At 39.3% G+C, this 20,200-nt stretch overlaps 2 protein-coding genes, 1 non-coding gene and 2 pseudogenes across 4 annotated transcripts; 1 reads left to right on the top strand and 4 right to left on the bottom strand.

Moving 5' to 3' along the window:
- Window positions 1–152: 152 nt before the first annotated feature.
- On the bottom strand, window positions 153–3,156 carry LOC125204854 (putative late blight resistance protein homolog R1B-16). Of its 2 annotated transcripts, none has more exons than XM_048103603.1 (2): window positions 2,651–3,156; window positions 153–2,536 (listed from the first exon to the last, which is right to left on the bottom strand). In XM_048103603.1, exons 1-2 carry the CDS (start codon window positions 3,132–3,134, stop codon window positions 684–686), a joined length of 2,337 nt encoding a protein of 778 aa, XP_047959560.1. In that variant the 5' UTR covers window positions 3,135–3,156; the 3' UTR covers window positions 153–683. The 2 variants fall into 2 exon arrangements, with proteins under 2 accessions (XP_047959560.1, XP_047959561.1); XM_048103604.1 differs by having other exon boundaries at window positions 153–2,564; window positions 2,651–2,778.
- Window positions 356–528, bottom strand: LOC125208709. The gene has a single exon (XR_007174191.1). It is a non-coding gene; the product is annotated as a U12 minor spliceosomal RNA (small nuclear RNA).
- Window positions 3,157–4,543: 1,387 nt separating the features above from the next.
- Window positions 4,544–7,259, bottom strand: LOC125204708 (succinate dehydrogenase subunit 7B, mitochondrial-like). Its single transcript, XM_048103424.1, has 5 exons — window positions 6,993–7,259; window positions 6,695–6,770; window positions 6,519–6,587; window positions 5,416–5,518; window positions 4,544–4,811 (listed from the first exon to the last, which is right to left on the bottom strand). The coding sequence occupies exons 2-5, from the start codon at window positions 6,749–6,751 to the stop codon at window positions 4,747–4,749; spliced, it is 294 nt and encodes a 97-aa protein (XP_047959381.1). The 5' UTR covers window positions 6,752–6,770; window positions 6,993–7,259; the 3' UTR covers window positions 4,544–4,746.
- A 3,419-nt stretch (window positions 7,260–10,678) lies between these two features.
- LOC125204010 lies at window positions 10,679–12,770 on the top strand (annotated as a pseudogene).
- A 662-nt stretch (window positions 12,771–13,432) lies between these two features.
- The window catches only part of LOC125206442, an 8,823-nt pseudogene continuing 2,055 nt past the window's right edge, over window positions 13,433–20,200 (bottom strand).

Raw genomic sequence — 20,200 nt, 5'->3', positions numbered from 1 at the left:
TTTCGGTGGATGGAGAGAGTATAATTTATTACTCCACCTTATTATTTGTGACATTGGTTTGTATTTGGATTTGAAGTCTAACCGGACAAAATATTTCATTCAAAACTTAATATACAACAACAAATATAATTTCTAAATTCTATGTAGAGAAATTAATAAATCAACTAAGTGTATATTTTATGATTAAATCAAGTAATCAACAAAAGTATATGATGACTAGTAAACAAATACATTTATTACCTTATAAAAATAATAATGGTTTAAAAACAAATATTCCAGTTTAAATTAGGCTAATTAAAGATTAATAATTTAATTAATAAGATTAAAATTATTAAACTGAAATAGGGGTGGGTATTGAGAGGCCCGCCTGAGCAAGTTCTGCAAAAGAGGCAGCGTCTACGCATCGGCCAGCCTATAATCCCTCCGGCTAGCCTATAATCCCTCCATAAATTCATGCACCATTATTGGAGATGCGGCGGCTGGTTCTCACCTGCCGCTTTGTTTTCCTTACTCATTAGTTTAAGGCAATTTTCCTCCACATCCCTCCCTCTTTATTTATACCTGATTCACTCATACAACACTCCTCTCCACTTTCGATGTGGGACAAAACATACATCAAATTTATTGAGTACATTTGCCATTTGTAACTCTTGTGCACACATAACAGGCTGTTTCTAATATAATCAAAAGGGCCTGTATCGCATAACATCGATGGGTAAGCCCTCTTCTTTCGCCCTTACCAGAAAACCATAACTGGAGTAGAAAGAGATGTTGACTTGAATCAAAAGGTCATCGTTCCCAAAGCTCTCTTGTTCTTTCTTGATCTCCATTGCTGAAATGGCCGCAGACTCGGAGCAGTGATGCAAATAAATGAGTTTAAGTGTATATATTTTTCCCATCTCTGCAGGGATCTCTTTCAACTGCCACAAATCCTCCACAACGAGCCTCTCAAGGACTCGAAAAGCAGAGGCCTCTACACCCCAATACACGAGATCACAGCTGTTGATTCTCAAACACTTGAGACTAGGAAAATCACCAGCCACAGCGCTCCACTTACCTCCCAAAACAGAAATGTGTTCTAGCTCAACAACTTGCAGATGGGGCAACGAACCAATCGTTGCCAGGTCTACTCGAGTAAGACTGCAGTTTATCAGATGCAGCTTGTTTAGACAAGTGGGGAAACTGAGCCTTTTGCTCAGCAGATCCATAGGATATTGCAATATACAGAAAGGGAACTGTATCTTCAGTGATTCAAGCATATGTAAACACCTCAAATTCTGGAGATAGACTAGGTACAAGCAATCTTCATAACCTGCGAAGCTATCATGAAACCTCACGTGCAATTTCTTGACATTGGGGACTCTCTTGCACGCCTCCTCGCTCCATCTGAAATTCACTACTCCCACGAGTGTTTGCAAGTTTCTCAAAATGCAAAAGCCATCACCCCCGTCACTTGGTGGAGGATCGGGTAGATGAATATTGTTGCACACAACATGCCTAAGTTGTGACATATTCCAAATTTCAACTGGTGCATTAACTAGACAATATCCTATTCCTCCAATAATCAATGTTTGCAGATTCCAAAGCAAGGATATTGAAGAAGGAAGCACGAACAAGGAGTTCAAAGACAGTGTGTTGTAAGCAAAGAACCGCAGCTTACACTTCTGCAACACATCTTCTACACAAGAATCCTTGCTCGTAAACCAAACTCTCCCATCAGGACAAAACTTCTCTTTTTCTGCTATACTTATGCATAGATCTCTTACAAGATCATGAATCTGAACAGATCTAATTTTTCCATTCTTATGTAACTTACCAACTACAACAAGGTTCCTATCAACGAGATTCTTCAAGTAATCCTCCGCAACCTCTTCCAAGACTCGATTACCTTCTGGTTTTAGAAACCCCTCTGCAACCAAAAGTCTGGTGAGTTGCGAGACTTGAATCTCTGAATCCTCTTTAAACGTCCCCATGTAAAGAAAACACGGCTTTAGATGAGCAGGCAAATGGGTATAACCAGAATACAACACATTTAAGCAATGATCACCCTCTCCGGAACTCAAAACTGATCTTATATTCACTAATACATCCTGCCAATATTCAACTGTCTTAGCTGACTTTTGAAGAAGCCCTCCAATCACAGTAACTGACAGAGGAAGCCCTTTGCACATTGCAGCAATCTCTCTCCCAATTAGCTCTAGTTCAACAGGGCAATCTTCATGTCCGAATACCCTCACACATAATAGCTCCCAACATTCATACTCATTTAAAAGATTCATCTCAACACAAACCGAACTACAATATACAGCCAAATCTGAAAACCTAGTAGTGAAAACGAGGCGACTCCCATTGCCATCATCAGGGAAGTAGAACTTTATCTTGTCCCAAACTTCAACACTCCACATGTCATCCAACACAACCAAATATCTCCTACCCACCAAAGTTTTATACAATTGCTCTCCTAATCGATACTCATCTCTTTCATTGGCAACCAATTCAATATTGCTAGTGAGTTCCTTTAGGTGAGAAAGAAGCCCTAGGAAAATACTTGACAAATTATAATCCTGGGAAACAGACACCCAAGCACGAACATCAAAGCGTCTAATAATGATTGAATTCTCAAAAGTGTTTTTGGCGAGTGTAGTCTTACCAATTCCGGCCATGCCGACGATTGAGATGATTTGGCGGCTGGACTCATTTCCGGTAAGCACATCCAGGAGTTGTGTTAAGTTGTCATCAAATCCAACCATAATTGTCTCTCCAGAAATTGGGGGTTTTGATGAATTAGGTGTTGGCTGATGATGTTTGAGCCCCCTTTCCTCTTTCACCTTCAACGTCTTATCTCTGAGAAGATCCATTGCTACAATTACCTTGTGCAGATCGAGAGAGTCACCACCATCACGAAATTGAGAAATGGCGTGGGATTCGAATGCATCTTCAGCGACATGAGCTGCAGCTGCAATCTGATTCACCAAATCATCGACAGTTTCGTTGATACCTCCATGACCATGAGAAGAATAAGTTTCTATAAAATCAAGGAAGAAGCAAATGTTTCCGCGGAGTAACTGAATTGAGGAATGATCAAGAGAAGTTGAAGGTTGAGGGTGGTTTTGGATGTAATCAACGGTATTCATAACAGAAAGTAGAGCTGCGTAAGCCGCCATTAATCGGTTGAGAAGATGACAAAATCAAATTAGTTTACTGTTAAAACTTAAAAGCGTTTGTACGTTTGAAATTACTCCCTCCGTCCCCATTAGAAGTTACACTTTGACCGGACACGAATTTTAAGAAATATAAAGAAAAGTTGGTTGAAAAAGTTAATGAAATGTGAGACCCATTTTTTTATATTGGTTTTATAATAAAATTTGAGTGAATTGAGTTAGTGGAATGTGAGACCTATTGACTATTTATGGTAAAAATGAAGTGTAACTCTTAATTGGGGACGGACCGAAATGGAAATGTGTGACTCTTAATCGGGGATGGAGGGAGTATTAGAGAAGGAAAAAAATAGGTAAAACAAACATGAAAAAAGTAGTGAATTTTTCTATTGATAATTTTAATGGACAAATTAAAACAATAAAATAAAATTAAACTTTCTTTTATACATCAAGCACTAATCACTCACAAGTCGCGACTAATCAACAGAGTCTTTTAAATTCTAGATATAGTAGTGGCCCATTATAGCCGAATGTTGACTCATTTAATAATCGACTAAAGATCAATTTTTGCTCTAAAATTTTTTTTGGTCTAATACATTAAGATCTTTTGGTCTTTATCATATTGTTTTAGTATATTTTGGTCCTCAATATATTATTTTAGTTCAAAATAAACATTCTCTGTTAAAATTAACAGTTAAAATGTTTGATCAACTTAATAACTAATTATAATCTAGAACTACACTCCAATTTTGGTCCCGTACATTTTCCATAAAATTCTTTTCGGATCTCATGCATTAAGCTTGTGATCTTGTTTGGGACCAAAACAATATGTTAGGGACCAAAAGGTCACAAACTTAATGTATGAGATCAAAAAGAATTTTAAGGCAAATGTAAGGGACCAAAATTGGACTTTAATCTTAATAATTTCAACACGCATTTAACATTACAAATTAAGTTAATGACATTCTTACTAGCATAAATTTTCAAACGACTTGTTGAAGGTAGTGGTATATGAATAACTAAATCATAATCACGATGGACTAAATCTTAAACATTAGATTGAAGGGGTGTAATCAATTGCTAACTTGTTAACTCATCAATGCTGTATTAAAAATGTCAACGTGATGACATTAAAATATCAACACATAATTTTGTTGAACTTCAATATAATGTGTTGATATTTAATGTTGACATTTTAATGTCACCGTATTGACATTTTTAATACACTGTATTGATAAGTTAATAGAGTTAGCAACTTAAATAGTTAGCAATATAATTCACCCCCTAAATCGAAAAATGGATGTATTAGACTTTCATTAAGAAAACCATTTTCCAAGTAGATAATGTTATTACCAGGATGGCAGTCATTTAAGAGATTTCCGGAGTGAGATTCAACACAAGTAGTATATAGTTTGTGAGCAAGTTAATGCAATAAATTGCATCTGTACAATACAGAAAAAATTCAACTTGCAATCTTGTAGCTAAAAAGCACCACGAGTTTTTTTGCATTTATTTCAAACCAGCAATAGAGTTCGAACAAGTTGCTAGAGCAAAAATATCAAACTGACTGATCGGGCAGCGCACACTCTTAAGTTGCCTTCTTACGAGCTTCCTCTCGCCTAACTGCTCTATCATAGATCTCATAGCAGCATCCTGAGCACAAGCATCACAAAAAAGAAGAGAGAGAGGTCAGATACCCTGTTAAATGACAAGAAGCTAGACAAACCTTATTGCATAGTAACTCTTTTCAACAATCGAAACCACAGTAAAACGATTCCCCCTCTTGAAGTAAGAATTTCAAATGGAGTAGAACGCAAAAGTCCTTATGGCTTGATACAACTGATGACTGCTTAGATAATGGAGTACTTTACAAAAGGTTTGCAGCATATTATATTGCATACATAAATACCAAAACACTTCCACTGAGCTGTTTTACAGTAAAACTAGTAAGTTTTTCAACCAATGCTACTTTTCAAATATTCGAGGCTGGAAACAAAAGCATTTCTACGGATTTGTTTGTCAGTCATAATCCCAGCTAAATGTTTTAGAAGACTAGGTGATCAAGTTAATTCATATTTAAAAGCATTGCTTGCTGGTGTCATACAAAATCATCAGGATAGCTGATAACGACACATTTCAGGTTTATTGGTCAACTGCATTACTAAAGTTCTAGAAGGTAAAAACCATAAAACAAAGAGCTATACAGCCTACGGAGTAGATAAACTAATTGGGAGTTGGTGTTAAAGGATAAACGTACCAGCTACAACTACAACGGTAAGAATATCTCCTACAACTTTGAGTCGCCGTACTCCTTGCTTATGTGATTTGAAGCGTTTTAGAGAAGAGTCCTCTGCCAAGAGCTGAAACACAATTCAATCATTCAAGATATGGTAAATACCACATGGGACAAAAGCCACAAGTGCATGGGGAAATATACAACAGCCAGGAAAAAGATATCATCATGCAAATCCTTCTGGAATCTTATCAACTCAATCATACCACATTGCAAGCAATAAAACATACTATTTCAGACCCTCGATATAATTTCCAAATACATATAGATGGAGAGAAAGAAAGAAGTGATCACTGAAACATGAAGATGCATACAACAAAGTGATAGGGACCCGAGGCAGAAAACATTGTATTGGAAATTTAAGAAAGAACTATTAGAGGGATGAACAGAAAAACAAATCAAGAACATCGAAGTTCAAAGAGAGAGATAATCATTAGATATGCTAAATGCCCTTTAAGAATATGTATCTCCCAGCCAGCTCCAATTACAAAAATAGGATATCTCAGGGAGAAAAGTAAACTCATCAAATTATGTTGCTTCTTTTCCAGTAGATTAAGCTCTTGACTGAATTATAAATGAAGTATGAATGCGTGCTACCACAGCTGAAACATAACACTGCTGTAATCATTGTAATTTTGTAAATAAGAACCAGAATTGGCACAAGTAAAACAACAAACCCTTTTGTAATTCAATATTATCAATAGATTCAATACAAATTCAAATCCTCTAATTATATCCACAATCCAAAATTCGATCTTGAACTTCAGACTATGATCAATACGAGGCAATCAACTAATTGCTTATCGTTTCTTATTTTCCATCTCGAACCATATTCGGTTGGTTCAATACAGATGAAACATCTAACATCGCACAGAATGAAAAGATTTTCCGCAAACCCAAAAGCTGAAACTCTTAATTTCGGTTAAAAATTCACAATCAATCATAAAAATAGAATCATATAATTACCCACGCATCAATTCAGATCCAATTATCCACACTAAATACGATCTAGCATGAAAATAAAAATAAATACAATACCAAAATGAAACAAAATATAAATCACTCACCGCCTTCTCGCGAATCCCTGGCTCCACATGAAATCCACGCCTTGAGAGTGCCAGCGAATCATTTGATTTCTGTACAAATTGTCATATCAAACCCATCAAACTTTACAGCTAGATTATTTCCACATTTGAACACCACGAGAGAAAAAAAACCCAATTGAAATGCGAAGCTCATAGACGTACCTGGAATTGAACCGGAGTGCGGAGAGAGCGGTTTTGTTGAGCAAAAACGCCATGTTTTTCACCTCTTTTCCTCTACAAGGGTTCAGATAGAAGAGACAGTTTGCTGAGATTTGTTTCGCTATTGCTTCAATTAGTACAATAAATTTTAAATTATATATTTCATACGAAATATTTACTTAGTCTTCCAAATTAATACATTCCGTCAAATCCCTTTAACACAGTTACTTCTCTTCTTTTTTCTTCCCATTTACAAATTAATTTAGTATCACTGTGAGAAGCAAGAAGATGACTTACTGTGTATTGCTAGAAATCACTATGAAGAACTCCAAAGAACTCAAGATCGTTCTTTTCTCTCTCCAGATTCATGGATCTTCCCTTTCTTTTTATTGCTCTCTGTCAATGCATAGTTATAAAACTTTTACAAAAGCTTTGAAAAAACTTAATTGGATACGATAAAAAATTTTGTTGGGAAGAAAGGGAAGGGGAAAGATGGAGATTGGTGGGCTGCTTTGTATGTGTGAGAGCAAGAGAGGAGGAAGTGTTGCAGACTTGCAGTGATAGATGGTGGAGAATGTTATATTGTTACCTTATAACTTACTAACTACAACTAAATAGTAGCAATTAGATATTCAAATTAAAGGCTTAGATCATCAATTTTTAAATATCAATACTATCAACGAAAAACGTCAATAAGGCTATATAATTAATTCCAAAAAATATCAATAGGGGTATTAATGTCAATTAACTACATGTTTAGTTATAACTAACTTTTAAAAGAAATCCCAAAACTTTAAATTCATATAACATATATCAAATTAAAGATAATTTTATAAGGATTCCAACGATATCCTACATGCATATGTTCCGACGTCAAAATTTTTAAAAAATTCGAAAATTTTTAATTTTTTCGTATAGCAGAAAATGTAAACATACTATACAAAATATGTCAATATAATACATGTAGAATGCCAATATTAGCCATGAGTTCACATTCTTAAAGTATTGGGTTGACATTCTCAAAGTATTGTGTTAATATTTTCGAAACATTGTATTGACATTTTCATCCAAAACCCTAATTTGGAGTTTTTTTTATCTTTTTTGATTTAATTAATAAAAACGAAAATTACACGTGATAAATTGTAGACCATACGTTTTTTAAAATTCTATGGCCTTAAATTAATTGTAGTTAGTAATTAAATGATGAGTTAGTATTTGATCACTCTCCTAAATTGCAAATGGCAAAAATGTGATAAGAGTACTTTTCATACGAATATTTTGTACGAATAAGGTTTCATACTGATATTGAGTCAAGAACATTTTTATGCTTATATTCTTGCGTCTTTATGTCTATAGATATAAGATGGTGGGAGATTTAGGGGAATTCTGATTCTAATATTAAAATGGATGGAGATTTGGGAGTGAATATATATATAAAAAAAAGAGAAAATACTCCTAAGAAAGTAATGGTGTTAAAGGAATTTGACAAAACGTATCAATTTGGAACACTAAGAGCATCCACAATGGCAATAGGCCAGCCACAGGCTAGCCTCTCTCTCTGCCACGTCATCAGCACTAAAATTCCACCTGCCACATCATCATTTTAATCAAATAGGCTAGCCTAAGGCCAGCAACAGGCTAGCCGCAATAAAAATAATTCAAAAACAACTACATTTACGCAATTAAATTTACGATTATTTACGGAATTAAATTTACGAGACATACACGGGAAAATGCATTCATTTCATTTAAATAAAAAAGGTACATAGATAAAAAAAGTACATAATTAAAAAAAAATCGGGCTTCCACACACGAGCCCCGTCTCTCTCTACTCTTCATCGCCGTCGCCGCCGTTGCCGCGGCCATCTGGGACCTCCACATCGGTGGCATCTGAGCCCGCGTCTGAGCCCCCCATCTGTGCCCTCGCGGTATCCAAATCGACCCGCATGCTCTCGAGCATCGAGTGAAGAAAACTCTTCTCCGTGGGGTCAGTTGCGGCCCTCCAATCTTGGAAGACCTTGTACATCTGTTCCCGCATTTTTTGACCCGAGAATAAGGTTTACGCGGGTGGGGGGTGCCGACTGGACCTCCCGGGGCGATAGGGGGGGATCCCCTCGCTGCCCGTTGCGCCCGCTTTTTGGCCAACCGGGCGAGTGCGGCGAGCAAACGATGGAGGAGACGGAAACTCCTCAGCATCCGGCGGGAGGTCGTGGGAACCGCCACTGCTGCCACTGTAATTGCCGAATAGTTCAGCTTCTGCTTCTTCGTCCACCCAGCGTCGACCCCCGCCCAGAACTTCTCGGAGTCCTTCAGCACCAGATAACATTCCCGGAAGGTGAACTCCTTATAAACCCCCGGCTTGGGGAACCGACTCTCCGCTATCCTCCGGGCGTCCTCCTCAATTCTGCCCACTATTCATCATGCGGAGGGCGTTGGCGTACAACCCCGAAAATCGGCCGACCGCGGCCCTCGATGCGTTCCCACTCCTTCCGGCACTCCTCCCCGGTGAAGTCATTTCCGTGCGGGCAGTACCTCCTGTAGGCTGCTCTAATCTTAGCCCACATGTTGACGATCCACGTGGTTGTTCGCAACCAGCCGGATCGCCGCAAACCGACAACCACGCCTTGGCTAGGGCGACATACTCCTCTTCCGGGTCCACTTCCTCTCGCGTGGGGGTGCGTGTCGACAGCCTACCACCGTGCGGGCGGTACCTCCTGTAGGCTGCTCTAATCTTAGCCCACATGTTGACGATCCGCTGGTTGTTCGCAACCGGCGGATCGTCGCAAACCGACAACCACGCCTTGGCTAGGGCGACATACTCCTCTTCCGTCCACTTCCTCTGCGTGGGGGTGTCGTCAACAGCCAGCTGCGACGACTCGCCGACCACCTTGCTCTTTCCCTTGGTCTTCTTCTGCTTCGGCGCGGCCCGAACCCCCCTACTTCCCCCGCTGGAATGGCAGTGTCCGCCTCCCCGATATCGATCCCCAGCTCATGCAATGAGAACCGGTCATCCCCAATGAACCGCGTCTCCACCGGGGTCGACGTGTGAGACGAAGCCGTCAAAAAAATCAAGAGTGGGCGATAGACCGTGTCCCCCCCCGGTGACCCCTCGCATCCCGGGCTGCATCCCTCCCTGCCATACCGACATCATCCCCATCATCTGTTGCAAAGCATCTGCTGTGGCATCTGGGGCATACCTCCCCACCCCGGCTTTGCCCTGCCCGCCGCTGTAGCCTTGCCCCCGCCCGACATCCCCCACCGCATCCCCCTGCGCGCCCGCCATCAACCCCATCAACCGTTGCCAAGGGATGTTAAACCCTTGGCCCATCTGCCCGCCCATCCCGCCCATCTGGCCCCATCCACACCCCACGGGTACCGTGGGAGTCTGAGATCCGCTCGTCGCCGGACTGGACTCGTTGTTGTTGTCCATCGCTCGATGTTGCTCTTGTACAGAAATTTAGAGAGAGAGAAAAATTGTTAAAACAAGTGGTGCATAATGAAACTAAAATCGCGTATATATAGTTTTTCAAAATTTCAAAAAAATAAAAATAAAAAATTGCGCTGGCCGATCGGCACGCCACAATGGCGGCCAGCGCTCGCAAATCGGCGTGCACTCGCCTATTTTCTCGCCGAAAAGGCGCTGGCCGATTACAATGGTTCGGCTAGCTGACCGGCTAGCGACGCGAATCGGCAAGCCGGTGGGCTAGCCGCTATTGGAGATGCTCTTACCCCGATTTGTGCACACACTATTGATGTGGGAAGCTTTCTTCTTTTTATTTTCGAAATAGCCAAATTGTTTATGTATTATCACTTTTGACCCTTTATAATATGAGGTTGGGTTGGGCCAAATACAGTCCTACCCGAATTCAGCGCCGCCCGACGCCCGCGAATCATTTGAATGAAGACGGTGGCGCCACGTAAGCACAAAACTGTTGGTAGCAACATAATACAATGTCTCTATACGAAAGCTAGAATAATCGTTGATGGCGTTACGAGGAGCAATCTCTGTTGGAAGACGTTCAAACACCCGCCTCTTTTCCGTCCCTCGTCATTTCTCAACATCACACAATGTCTCTGCTTCAATCCCTTTGCTCAAGCCATCCCTTATTCCTCGCTATAAATCGGGTATGAACATATCATACATGTTTTCGATTTAATATTCTGTGAGTGATTTGCGGCTTTAATTTTTTGTCGATGTTGTTTTTTTGGCAAAATCTTCGATTATACTATGTGATAGTATGATTTTTCCTTTCCGATGACTAAGTTTGGAGTGTAAATTTGGAGAGTAGAGTTCGACAGCGTTTGAATTTGAATTTTCTCGTCATTTCTAGGAGTGAGATTGTCAATTTGAGCAGTAAATGGATCTGCTGTGGATAGTAAGCCTCTGAATAAAGAAAGTGGGGAGGGATCATCCGAGAATTGGAAGTTTAAGATGCTTTATGATGGGGAGTGTTCTTTATGTATGAGGGAGGTAATCACAACGTTGTAACGATATTTTTCGTGATCGTTGGATCGAATCATGATATGTTATCTGATTTATTAGTGTTTTGAAAAGGAATTTTACCTTGAATCATGTTGTTACCAGGTTAATATGCTGAGGGAGAGGAATGAAGGATACCGAACTATTAAATTCGTGGACATGAGCTCGGATGAGTACAGTCCAGAGGACAATCAAGGCCTTGATTATGAAACTGTATGTTCTCATCCTTTTTAGTTATTACTATATTGATTGGTTTTGTCAATCTTGCAAAAGAATCTTTAGAGTTATCTGTTTTTGGCTTCAAGGGCATGAGCCAAGGTTGTCTAAAATGATGAAATGCAATGTTAGTTACAACAGACATGCTTCTTTTGATTCTGCTGTAGCTAACTTTTTCCGATTTTCCTCCAAATACAGGTAGTGGGACAAATCCACGCAATTCAATCAGATGGCACTGTTGTGAAAGATGTTGAGGTTAATATTTATGTGTTTCACTCTTTATAGTTCTAACTCTTAGTTTCATGTCAACTCTATTTCATTTTACATGTTCCTGTTAAATCTTCCTATAATGGACTCCTAGTACTCTCTGATGGTTGATGTCCTATCTAGTTTACTTGTGGCTTTAAGGTAGTTCACACGTTCCTAGATGTTTGATATTGCTATCCTATGTAATGCTAGTCATGTGTGCAGATAAAATTTTATATCATCAACTTAGAAACTGCAAGTTGCAAACCTCCCTCAGAAACGGCATTCACTCTTCACAACAAGTAGTACTATTAAATTTGATGAGTGTTCATACAACCTTATCAAATAGTACTATTATGGTCGATGTTTGAATGCATAAATAAACATTTATGTATATTTTTGTAGCTGATATATGCATACAAACTTCTCATAGAATAGGTACGTCCGAAAGTTAATTTTCTTGAATTTAGGTTGAGTTTGTTGAGTTGCCTTTCAACTTTCAAGCAACATATAACACAAGAGATTTCACTATGCTGGCATTCAGAAAACTTTATGAAGCAGTTGGTTTGGGATGAGTTTATGCCATTACAAAATACGAACCTGTAAGTCCATCTTCGACATCTTCAAATAATGTGCTGTTATCCTCTGTCTCTTTCCTCAACTGGAAGCTTCTTTCATCTATTGAGTGAACTGATGACAATGTGTGACCCACACATTGCAAGCATTGCAGATGCTTTTTATGGAGTTTGGGCTAAATATCGTATTCAAGTCACAGGTGCATTCCTTTTTTCTGGACACCTTTTCCACATCTCGATCTTCACTGATGTTGATGCCTTACAAATTTATGACGTTGCACAGGCCGACCACCGCTAGAAGAAGTTTTGGAGGCAAGGAGGAGAAAAGTATGCATGTGCTTGCATCCATGAATGATGCATCCTTTTCAATCTCGCATATCATCTTATTTTTCCACGCTATTTATAGTCGAAAAGTGCTACCACAGCATGTAGGTCAGGCATACGAGAATTGAAGTGCATCACAAAAATTTGTATGTTTGAAACTACTAAACGACTGGATTTTGTTAACTTATTTTGCAGAAAGAAATGTGTGAAGACAACAAGGTTTGTAAAATGTAGATGCAAAGCATTATGATTCTCAGGCATTGCAATAACAGGGCTGGGTATTCGCTTTTGCATAGATTATAAACTTCACAACATACGGATGTATATACAGATTAGTAACTATGTTACATCTTTTTAGTATTAAAAGGTTTCTGTTTATGTTTCTTGTTTGATCTTTTTTTCCCATAAAAGTATTCTTCTAAGTGTTTTTCAAGTATATTGTGTAATAGCATCTCCTTGAAAGTTTTTGCAATATTCAAGAATCAATGATTTGTGTCAAATTGTGTTCATTATATAGTATTTAGAATTTACTCATAGTTGCTCAAATATCATTGACGTAAACAGACAATGCATTGACAACAAATAGAAGAATAATTCACACACATTTTGCATTGGAATACTAAAACTGGCTTGAATCAAGCATTGAAAGAAATAATACCCTCATTAACCAATCTGTTTTATACCAATAGTAGTAGAAATATCTTCAACTTCAACCCCCTAAATAAATGAATGCCCATTTTCACTAACAATTATACATAAAAGCTTCCATCAAACTTCTCTATAGATAATAACTGCGCGCAACATCTAGTCGGGCAGATCATTTTAACATTCGACAAATGAATGGTCACGACGAACATGTGTATATACCAACAGCGGCATGTCATCAAGATATCAACCTAGCACCGGCTCTTCCTAGACACGATTCTTTTCACAGAGAACCGTCATCTCAATACGCACGCCAAAAAGTTCCACCCTTTATGACTTCTATCATTGGGACTCCGTAGAGAACAATCTGGCTCAAAATACTTTAAATGCTCGCTTTGGGAGAATGCCCCGGCCATGGTATCAGTGCCGCAAATTGAGGTGTCCATGACCTGACTAGGGAAACCTAGAGGCTGGTCATACCTAATTTCCATTGGGTCGATACTAGGAAGATAGTAGTCGAAGCTATTGGAAGCTCCAAAGGGATAGAATGACTGCATAAAATCCGGGGAAGAATCTACTAGTAGACAGTAGGTGGATGTGCTCATTTTCTGAGAAGTTGTTGAATCTTGCTGGTAACTACCCTCAGAGAGCAAGTTTGGGAGGGTTCAGCATTAGATACGCATGGCGAAGAGGTAGGCATATTAAGGGCCGATTCGTCTATGATCACAATTTTCTCATGAAATCTAAATGCGGAGGTGACCAACTAATGAGCATCTGCCTGAACTCAACACCGAATGCAATTACAATATAATTAGTAATTCATCCTATCAAAATATTACACATCAATAATAAAAAGGTAAATAAATAGCATAAGGTAACCTTTTCATCATCGGTCAACTTATCAGAGGCCACATACTGGCCATTGGAGAATATCCCGACCACTTGTCCAACTACATTAAAAACAACACCATTCTGTCCTGGAGATGCGGGGTTGTACATGTACAACTTTTTTTCCAGTACACATGTCCGAGCATGCTCCATAGTGACTTCCCACTTCTTAGTGGACATGCCATTCGTGAGGATCTACAGGAATTTCAACAACTTTTACTATTACTTGCTATGGATCTTAATGTAACTTTATATTAAACATATCTCATGATTATGAATATATGATGAGTTTGATAGTATCTTTACGTTTCGAAGCCTTGTGGGGTCCAAGGAGAATAGGAGCAGAAAATCATGCACGGTCCTAATTCCTTCCTTGCTCAGGCGTTTGTAAAATGCTCCGTCTTTTCCAATTTTCTCCAGCCGCCAAACTTCATCAGTCAGGGATGGAGGATGGTGCTTCTTGTACACTTGAAAGGCGAAATACAAAATGGAAAAAGGTCAACCAACATGGCCCTAATATTCTCTCTACTGTTGCACATTATAGACATCTACATATATAACTCTTATGTTTCCACTTTCATCGGCCATAACGAATGCACAACAATGGAAATAAGAGAGAGTTATAAATAAAAAACATATTGACAAGGAAGTGAACTCACATTCTTCACAATGATCCTTGACAACAAAGGGATCTGTTCTGGCCTCTCTTATTCTGAGACCACCAGCATCATCTAGCAATCTAGCCCCCAATCTGAACTTACGACTTCTTGTCCAGCTTGAATTATCCATAAATGAAATATCACCCACAGATCCATGCCACTGTTAAGGGTCAATATCACATCTCCGGTTAAAAGAGGCTTTTTGCCTTCCCGCTCTCTCACTATATTATTTGCGAACTCATCGAGGGTCCAATTACCTCCCTCGTCACCATCAAAATATCCTTCAAGTACTACTATTTCCACATCTACAGAGGACTAAGCACCATTAGAAACAACTTCCCCAGTATGAACGTCAACTAAAGCAACTTCCACACTTGTGCCAGAGTCTCCCTCGATACGGATCCCAGTGAAAATGGGAAGAAATATAGCATTAAAATTTTTTAACAACAACTGTAACTGTATACTCTTTGGATCAGAAGAGCATGGCTCTTTCCCAGAATTCCTGCAAATTTGATCCAAAGGGCATAATGGTGTATGAACAGTATGAAAATTCCCGATGAATAAAACTGTGTCTTTGAACTAAGGACTGGTGGCATACCGTGTGGCGGAAACTATACACTTCTTTAATGCTGAGTCCACCTCCTCATTGACCTGAGAGCTCGAGTCGAAACAAACTTAATATTAGTAAACGTCTTCCTTCATCAATCAAAACCTATGCCTGGAAAAGAAAATACTAGATAGCCTACACATATTAGAAGTAATTGAGCACACAATTTTAAGTAGTTGATGATATTAATACAGACATCTAATTGATGGAATCAGGAAAAGGTGTGCAACAAACAAGATAACATAATTTCTGACACTAAAACAAATTAGATGCAAGCAGATAATCAATTTTCTGAGTGTTAAACAATAGAGTATCTCTTTTCTGAGTGTTAAACAATAGAGTATCTCGTTGTTTTCTGAAATATATGGAGTAAAATATAGGCTTCTGCCACCACGAATTTAATGACGAGTTACGTGGTAACGATATCAACTGACTAAGTTATATATGCTCCCAATAAATGGAATGAAAAACAAAAATACAAGAAATGGTCAAAACAATATACTCCCTCCATCCCAATAAATATGAAACATTTAGTTTTCGGCACAGGATTTTATGCAAGTGTTGTTTTGTGAGTTAATGAAGAGAGAGTAAAGTAAGAGAGGGGGAAAAGTAGAGAGAGTGATGTTTCCATTTTAGGAAACGTTTCATTTTTAGTGGGACAATCCAAAAAGGAAAACGTTGCATTTCTAATGGGACAGAGGGAGTATATCACAGATATATGAAGAGCAAACATTTCAATTATACTTACAACTCGGCGAATCAGAGGCTCCAACAATGGGTTCATGAGATTTTGCATTCTTATCAAGTTGATCACTTCCAGCACTACACTATGAGAAGTAGCAAAAAAGGTGAATTAGCAAACTGAACATCTTAGTACTATCGAAACTCCGACGAACCAAGATGAAGATCAATGAACTTGGCCTTTGGGAATCAAACAGTCCAACTTACCCCCTTGAAATACCATGAGTTAACACAAGCATGCAAATGCACATCTTAAAGCTCATTTTACCTTTCTCCTTAGATGAACCAATTTTCAGAAACTACTATACTACTATTATGTTACAGAAATTGATCCTCAATTAAATCTCCAAGACAGAGTTGATCACCTCTACATACTAATGACTAACACATAACGTATCATGTGCCTAAAATCATCAAAAATTTCTTGAGCCATCCAACTACCTTCTAAAAGAATGAGATTTCCTCAAACGCTTCTCATCGATGGAGCCACCTTCTTCTCATCCGTGGCGCTTATGAGACATGTCGACAACTTCACCACCCACAAACCATGGCCTCCGACGTTTTAAAATTGCAAAAGATGGTAAATATTGGGTACTGTATAAAACTATAAATGCGTGAATATCTGCAAATAAAATAATCACGGGTGCCTAAGGGAGAGAATCGGAAGCAAATTTGCTTATTGGGGGAACCAAAACACCAAACATCCGGTGGTCCTACGGAGAATTAAATTAATATTTTAGGGAAAACAATACAACAAAAAACAATACAGGTACTATCACAATACAAGTATCATCAGCATGTTATTGTTGGTGAGTTAATTGGTTTGGATGTTTCTTTTTTTGGAATTTGAGGGGATGGAAGGGCGGGAATGAGTCCAAGAAAGACTGTAGATTGAACAAAAAATATTCGATTTTTAGGGATCAACTTAATCCATAGGTACGAATTTTAAAATGGGATTTCGAATTAGGTTTAGCGGAGTAATTATAGCTTCATTTTCATGGAGTTTGATGGATTAATGAAGGTGGAGAGCTCGAGTCACCAAAGCGCGTGGAACCCACTTTAGTCAATATGGGAGCTTACGTATATCGATGGAATAACATAATATACGTATTTTAGTATGTATTGTGATAGGGTCTAAGTTCCCTATCGAGAGGTTTGTAGAGCACGCGAAGATTGAACGGAGCAAAAGAGATAATTCCCTAGTATGAGTTCTAGGGTTGTTGGAACAAGAATGAGAATAGAAGTTTATTTTATATTTCTCAATGATTCAAAATACTATAGAATTTTATAATTTATAGAATTCTAAACCCTAACACATATCTTGTTAATCAAGCAAGATAATTAAATAAAAGCATATAAAAGATATGGAAAATAAATAAAGGTAACTAACTAAAATAGAAGATACTATGATATTGAAGATGATCTTCGGTGAGATTTGCTAAATCGAGGAACCTATCAACTCTCCCACCGTTGAAAACCACCTTGACCTCAAGGTGGGTCATGAAACAAGAACACGAGTGACTTGATTTGGATATCCATAGCAATGCCGGAGTGTGAGGACGGGGTTATGAAAGCTTCCGACTCTGATCCATCAATTATGATAGGCGCAATTGCCACCATTTCGTCATCTTCCTTATAGGCCAACTTCTTGAAAAATCCATCGTTATCTTCATTACTTTCAAAACCACCATGGTCGCATCTAGCACAACAATATCCAGAACATAGCCGCCATTTCAGTCGCATCTAGCACTGTGACACTGCAACGAGAAGCATCTACCCTAGATTCAACAACGCTAAATGTAACTTGGATGGTTTCAACCCCCCCGAGAGCTCCAGGGTCAAATATGTGAACTCCCTTGACTCCACCTAATCGAAGATTTTCACACCACCATTTGCTATCTCCAAAATATGTCACTAGGGAACGAACCAGTTGAGGATGGGTCACCACGAATGCCAAAGCAATCCTTGAAGTAGGCACCTGCCTCGCAACAATATGTGTAGTCAAAGCAACAACATCTAGCAATGGGATCGAACGGGCATCGGTAGCAGTCGCTATTAACTGATGTAGCCTGGTTGGATGATCCAATTGAAACAAATCATATTTGTCAACACAATAAAAATTTTGTGTCTCTGGGCAAAACCCCATATAGGTTGGTGTAGGAGTGTATTCAAACAAATGGTTTATAACTTGTGGGAAATCAAAAGTAGGAATAGCATGTGTGTTGGCAGAAAATTCATAATGAATGTGAGAGTGAACATCATCATTTAGTTTACTTATCTCAAAAGAAGCAAGTTGCCTAGAATCAAATGAAAAAGGGGCATCAATATCCCCATCTTTATCTTAAAATAAACATCATCTGAACTCTCGTTTTCCTGATCTGGAAAATTTCCTCTTTTTGGGTGAGTCTCCATAGCCTCGTCCCTGGTCTCATCCAAGTATCCGACAGGAATAGTTTTGCCAGGGATCACCTCGAGCCTAGAAAGCGAGCCTGTGTTGTTGACAATATTTGAGCATCCCAATTCTATATCGGACCCTAGAATCGAAGATTCCAAACTGAGTACCTTGTGTGCATAGGAAATAACATCCGTTTGATGTACATGATCCTCCATTTGTAAATCCCCTTCCAATATTTCTGAAGCAATGTGGTGACAGACAACGTCCAAAGGCTGAACACCACACAGATTTTCATCAACTACTCGTATGGCTTCCTCGTTTCGATGCGGTGGCTGGCGATCAGGTTTCTGGTATGCAACAGGGTTCGCTGATGTGCGGTTGGGTTGTCGCTGGTCTCGGTCGGACCATCCCGTCCCCATAGATAGCCCAGGTGAGGCGGTCGCTGCATAGGACTTATAAAATTCGGGATCGAACCGCTGCTCTACGGCTAATAAGAAATCATCCCAACTCTTACCTTTGTTAGTTTCCACCCAATATTCCCTCCAATCTGAAAGCACCAATTGATAGGGTTGTCACTGGTCTCGGCCGGACCATCCCGTCCCCATAGATGGCCCAGGTGAGGCGGTCGCTGCATATATGTTTCTTGATTAGCAAGACATATGTTAGGGTTTAGAATTCTATATAATAGAATTCTCAGTATTTTCATTCATTGAGAAATAAAGTTAATTACTTATTCTCATTCCCGGTTCTGGTGGAAATCGCCCCCTAGCACCTCAACTAGGGTTTATCTTGTTCTTCTTTCACTTCAAACGTCCGTGCTCTAATTCGATTAAACAAGGTTCTATCAATTGGTGCTTTCATTGCTTACTCTTCCTCTAACAAAATCGATTTCTCCCTCTCCAAATTCACGCCAGATCCGAACGCCTTTTCTTTTTCTTCTCTCTCTAAACCGCTCTCCCTCAAATTCATTTTTTCAATTCCCTCACACACTCAACCCACCATTCTATCCAAGTCACACTTACGCTCAATCTCTCTCCAAATTGTTTCCCCGATCCACTTTCCCCAGATCTCGACAAACTATGGAATCACAACAACACGCTCTCGAGATTCTCATGGACTTACGCCGTCTAGTCGCTGCTCATGGAGAATTTCTAGCCAAGTTCGAGAGCATACCGAAGAGGCTCCGGAAAGCCTTGACGAGCGTTCACCTCAGCAGCGTTGGTCGCCCCCTCCGTCGGTCACTTAGGAACCGATGGGTTTCAAGTCTTATTCCATGCCACGCCTCGAACCACCACGTTTTGACGGAGAGCATGTCCTAGATTGGATCGGTAAGATCCAAAGGTACTATAACCACCACTACACTCCACTCGATGATCGCCTTTATCTCACAAAGTACTTGTTCGATCACTCGGCGTCAGAATGGATGGCAAACTGGACGGTTAATAATACCGGAAAAAGTTGGGATGATTTTCTATTGCCAGTCAAGGAGCGATTTGACCCCGATCCATATGAAGGGCGACTAGCAACCTGTTAGGTTTGGTATACTGAAAAGCATGTTTCGAGCAAGTTTCGCTCGAATAGAATCTTGCTTGTATACGTAAAACTCTATAATCCACTTTTAACCCGATTCAGTATTATTCGAGCAGTTTCGCACGAATAGAATCAGTATATTATTACATTGTGTTTGCTTGTGCATTTAGAAGATGTTTTATAAACATTTAAATGTATA

Source organism: Salvia hispanica, chromosome 2 (assembly GCF_023119035.1).
Source record: "Salvia hispanica cultivar TCC Black 2014 chromosome 2, UniMelb_Shisp_WGS_1.0, whole genome shotgun sequence".
Classification (NCBI taxonomy): Eukaryota; Viridiplantae; Streptophyta; class Magnoliopsida; order Lamiales; family Lamiaceae; genus Salvia; species Salvia hispanica.
The sequence above is the reverse complement of the archived record's forward strand: the minus strand, read 5'-3'. Positions and strand labels throughout refer to the sequence as shown.

Coding starts and splice junctions, on each gene's coding strand:
- LOC125204854 (XM_048103603.1), bottom strand. CDS start 3,134: ATGAATACCGTTGATTACATCCAAAACCACCCTCAACCTTCAACTTCT. Junction 2,537..2,650: donor CGTCGGCATGGCCGGAATTG/GTAAGACTACAC, acceptor GTATTTTCCTAG/GGCTTCTTTCTCACCTAAAG.
- LOC125204708 (XM_048103424.1), bottom strand. CDS start 6,751: ATGGCGTTTTTGCTCAACAAAACCGCTCTCTCCGCACTCCGGTTCAAT. Junction 5,519..6,518: donor CAGGGATTCGCGAGAAGGCG/GTGAGTGATTTA, acceptor ATTGTGTTTCAG/CTCTTGGCAGAGGACTCTTC. Junction 4,812..5,415: donor TACCGTTGTAGTTGTAGCTG/GTACGTTTATCC, acceptor GCTTGTGCTCAG/GATGCTGCTATGAGATCTAT.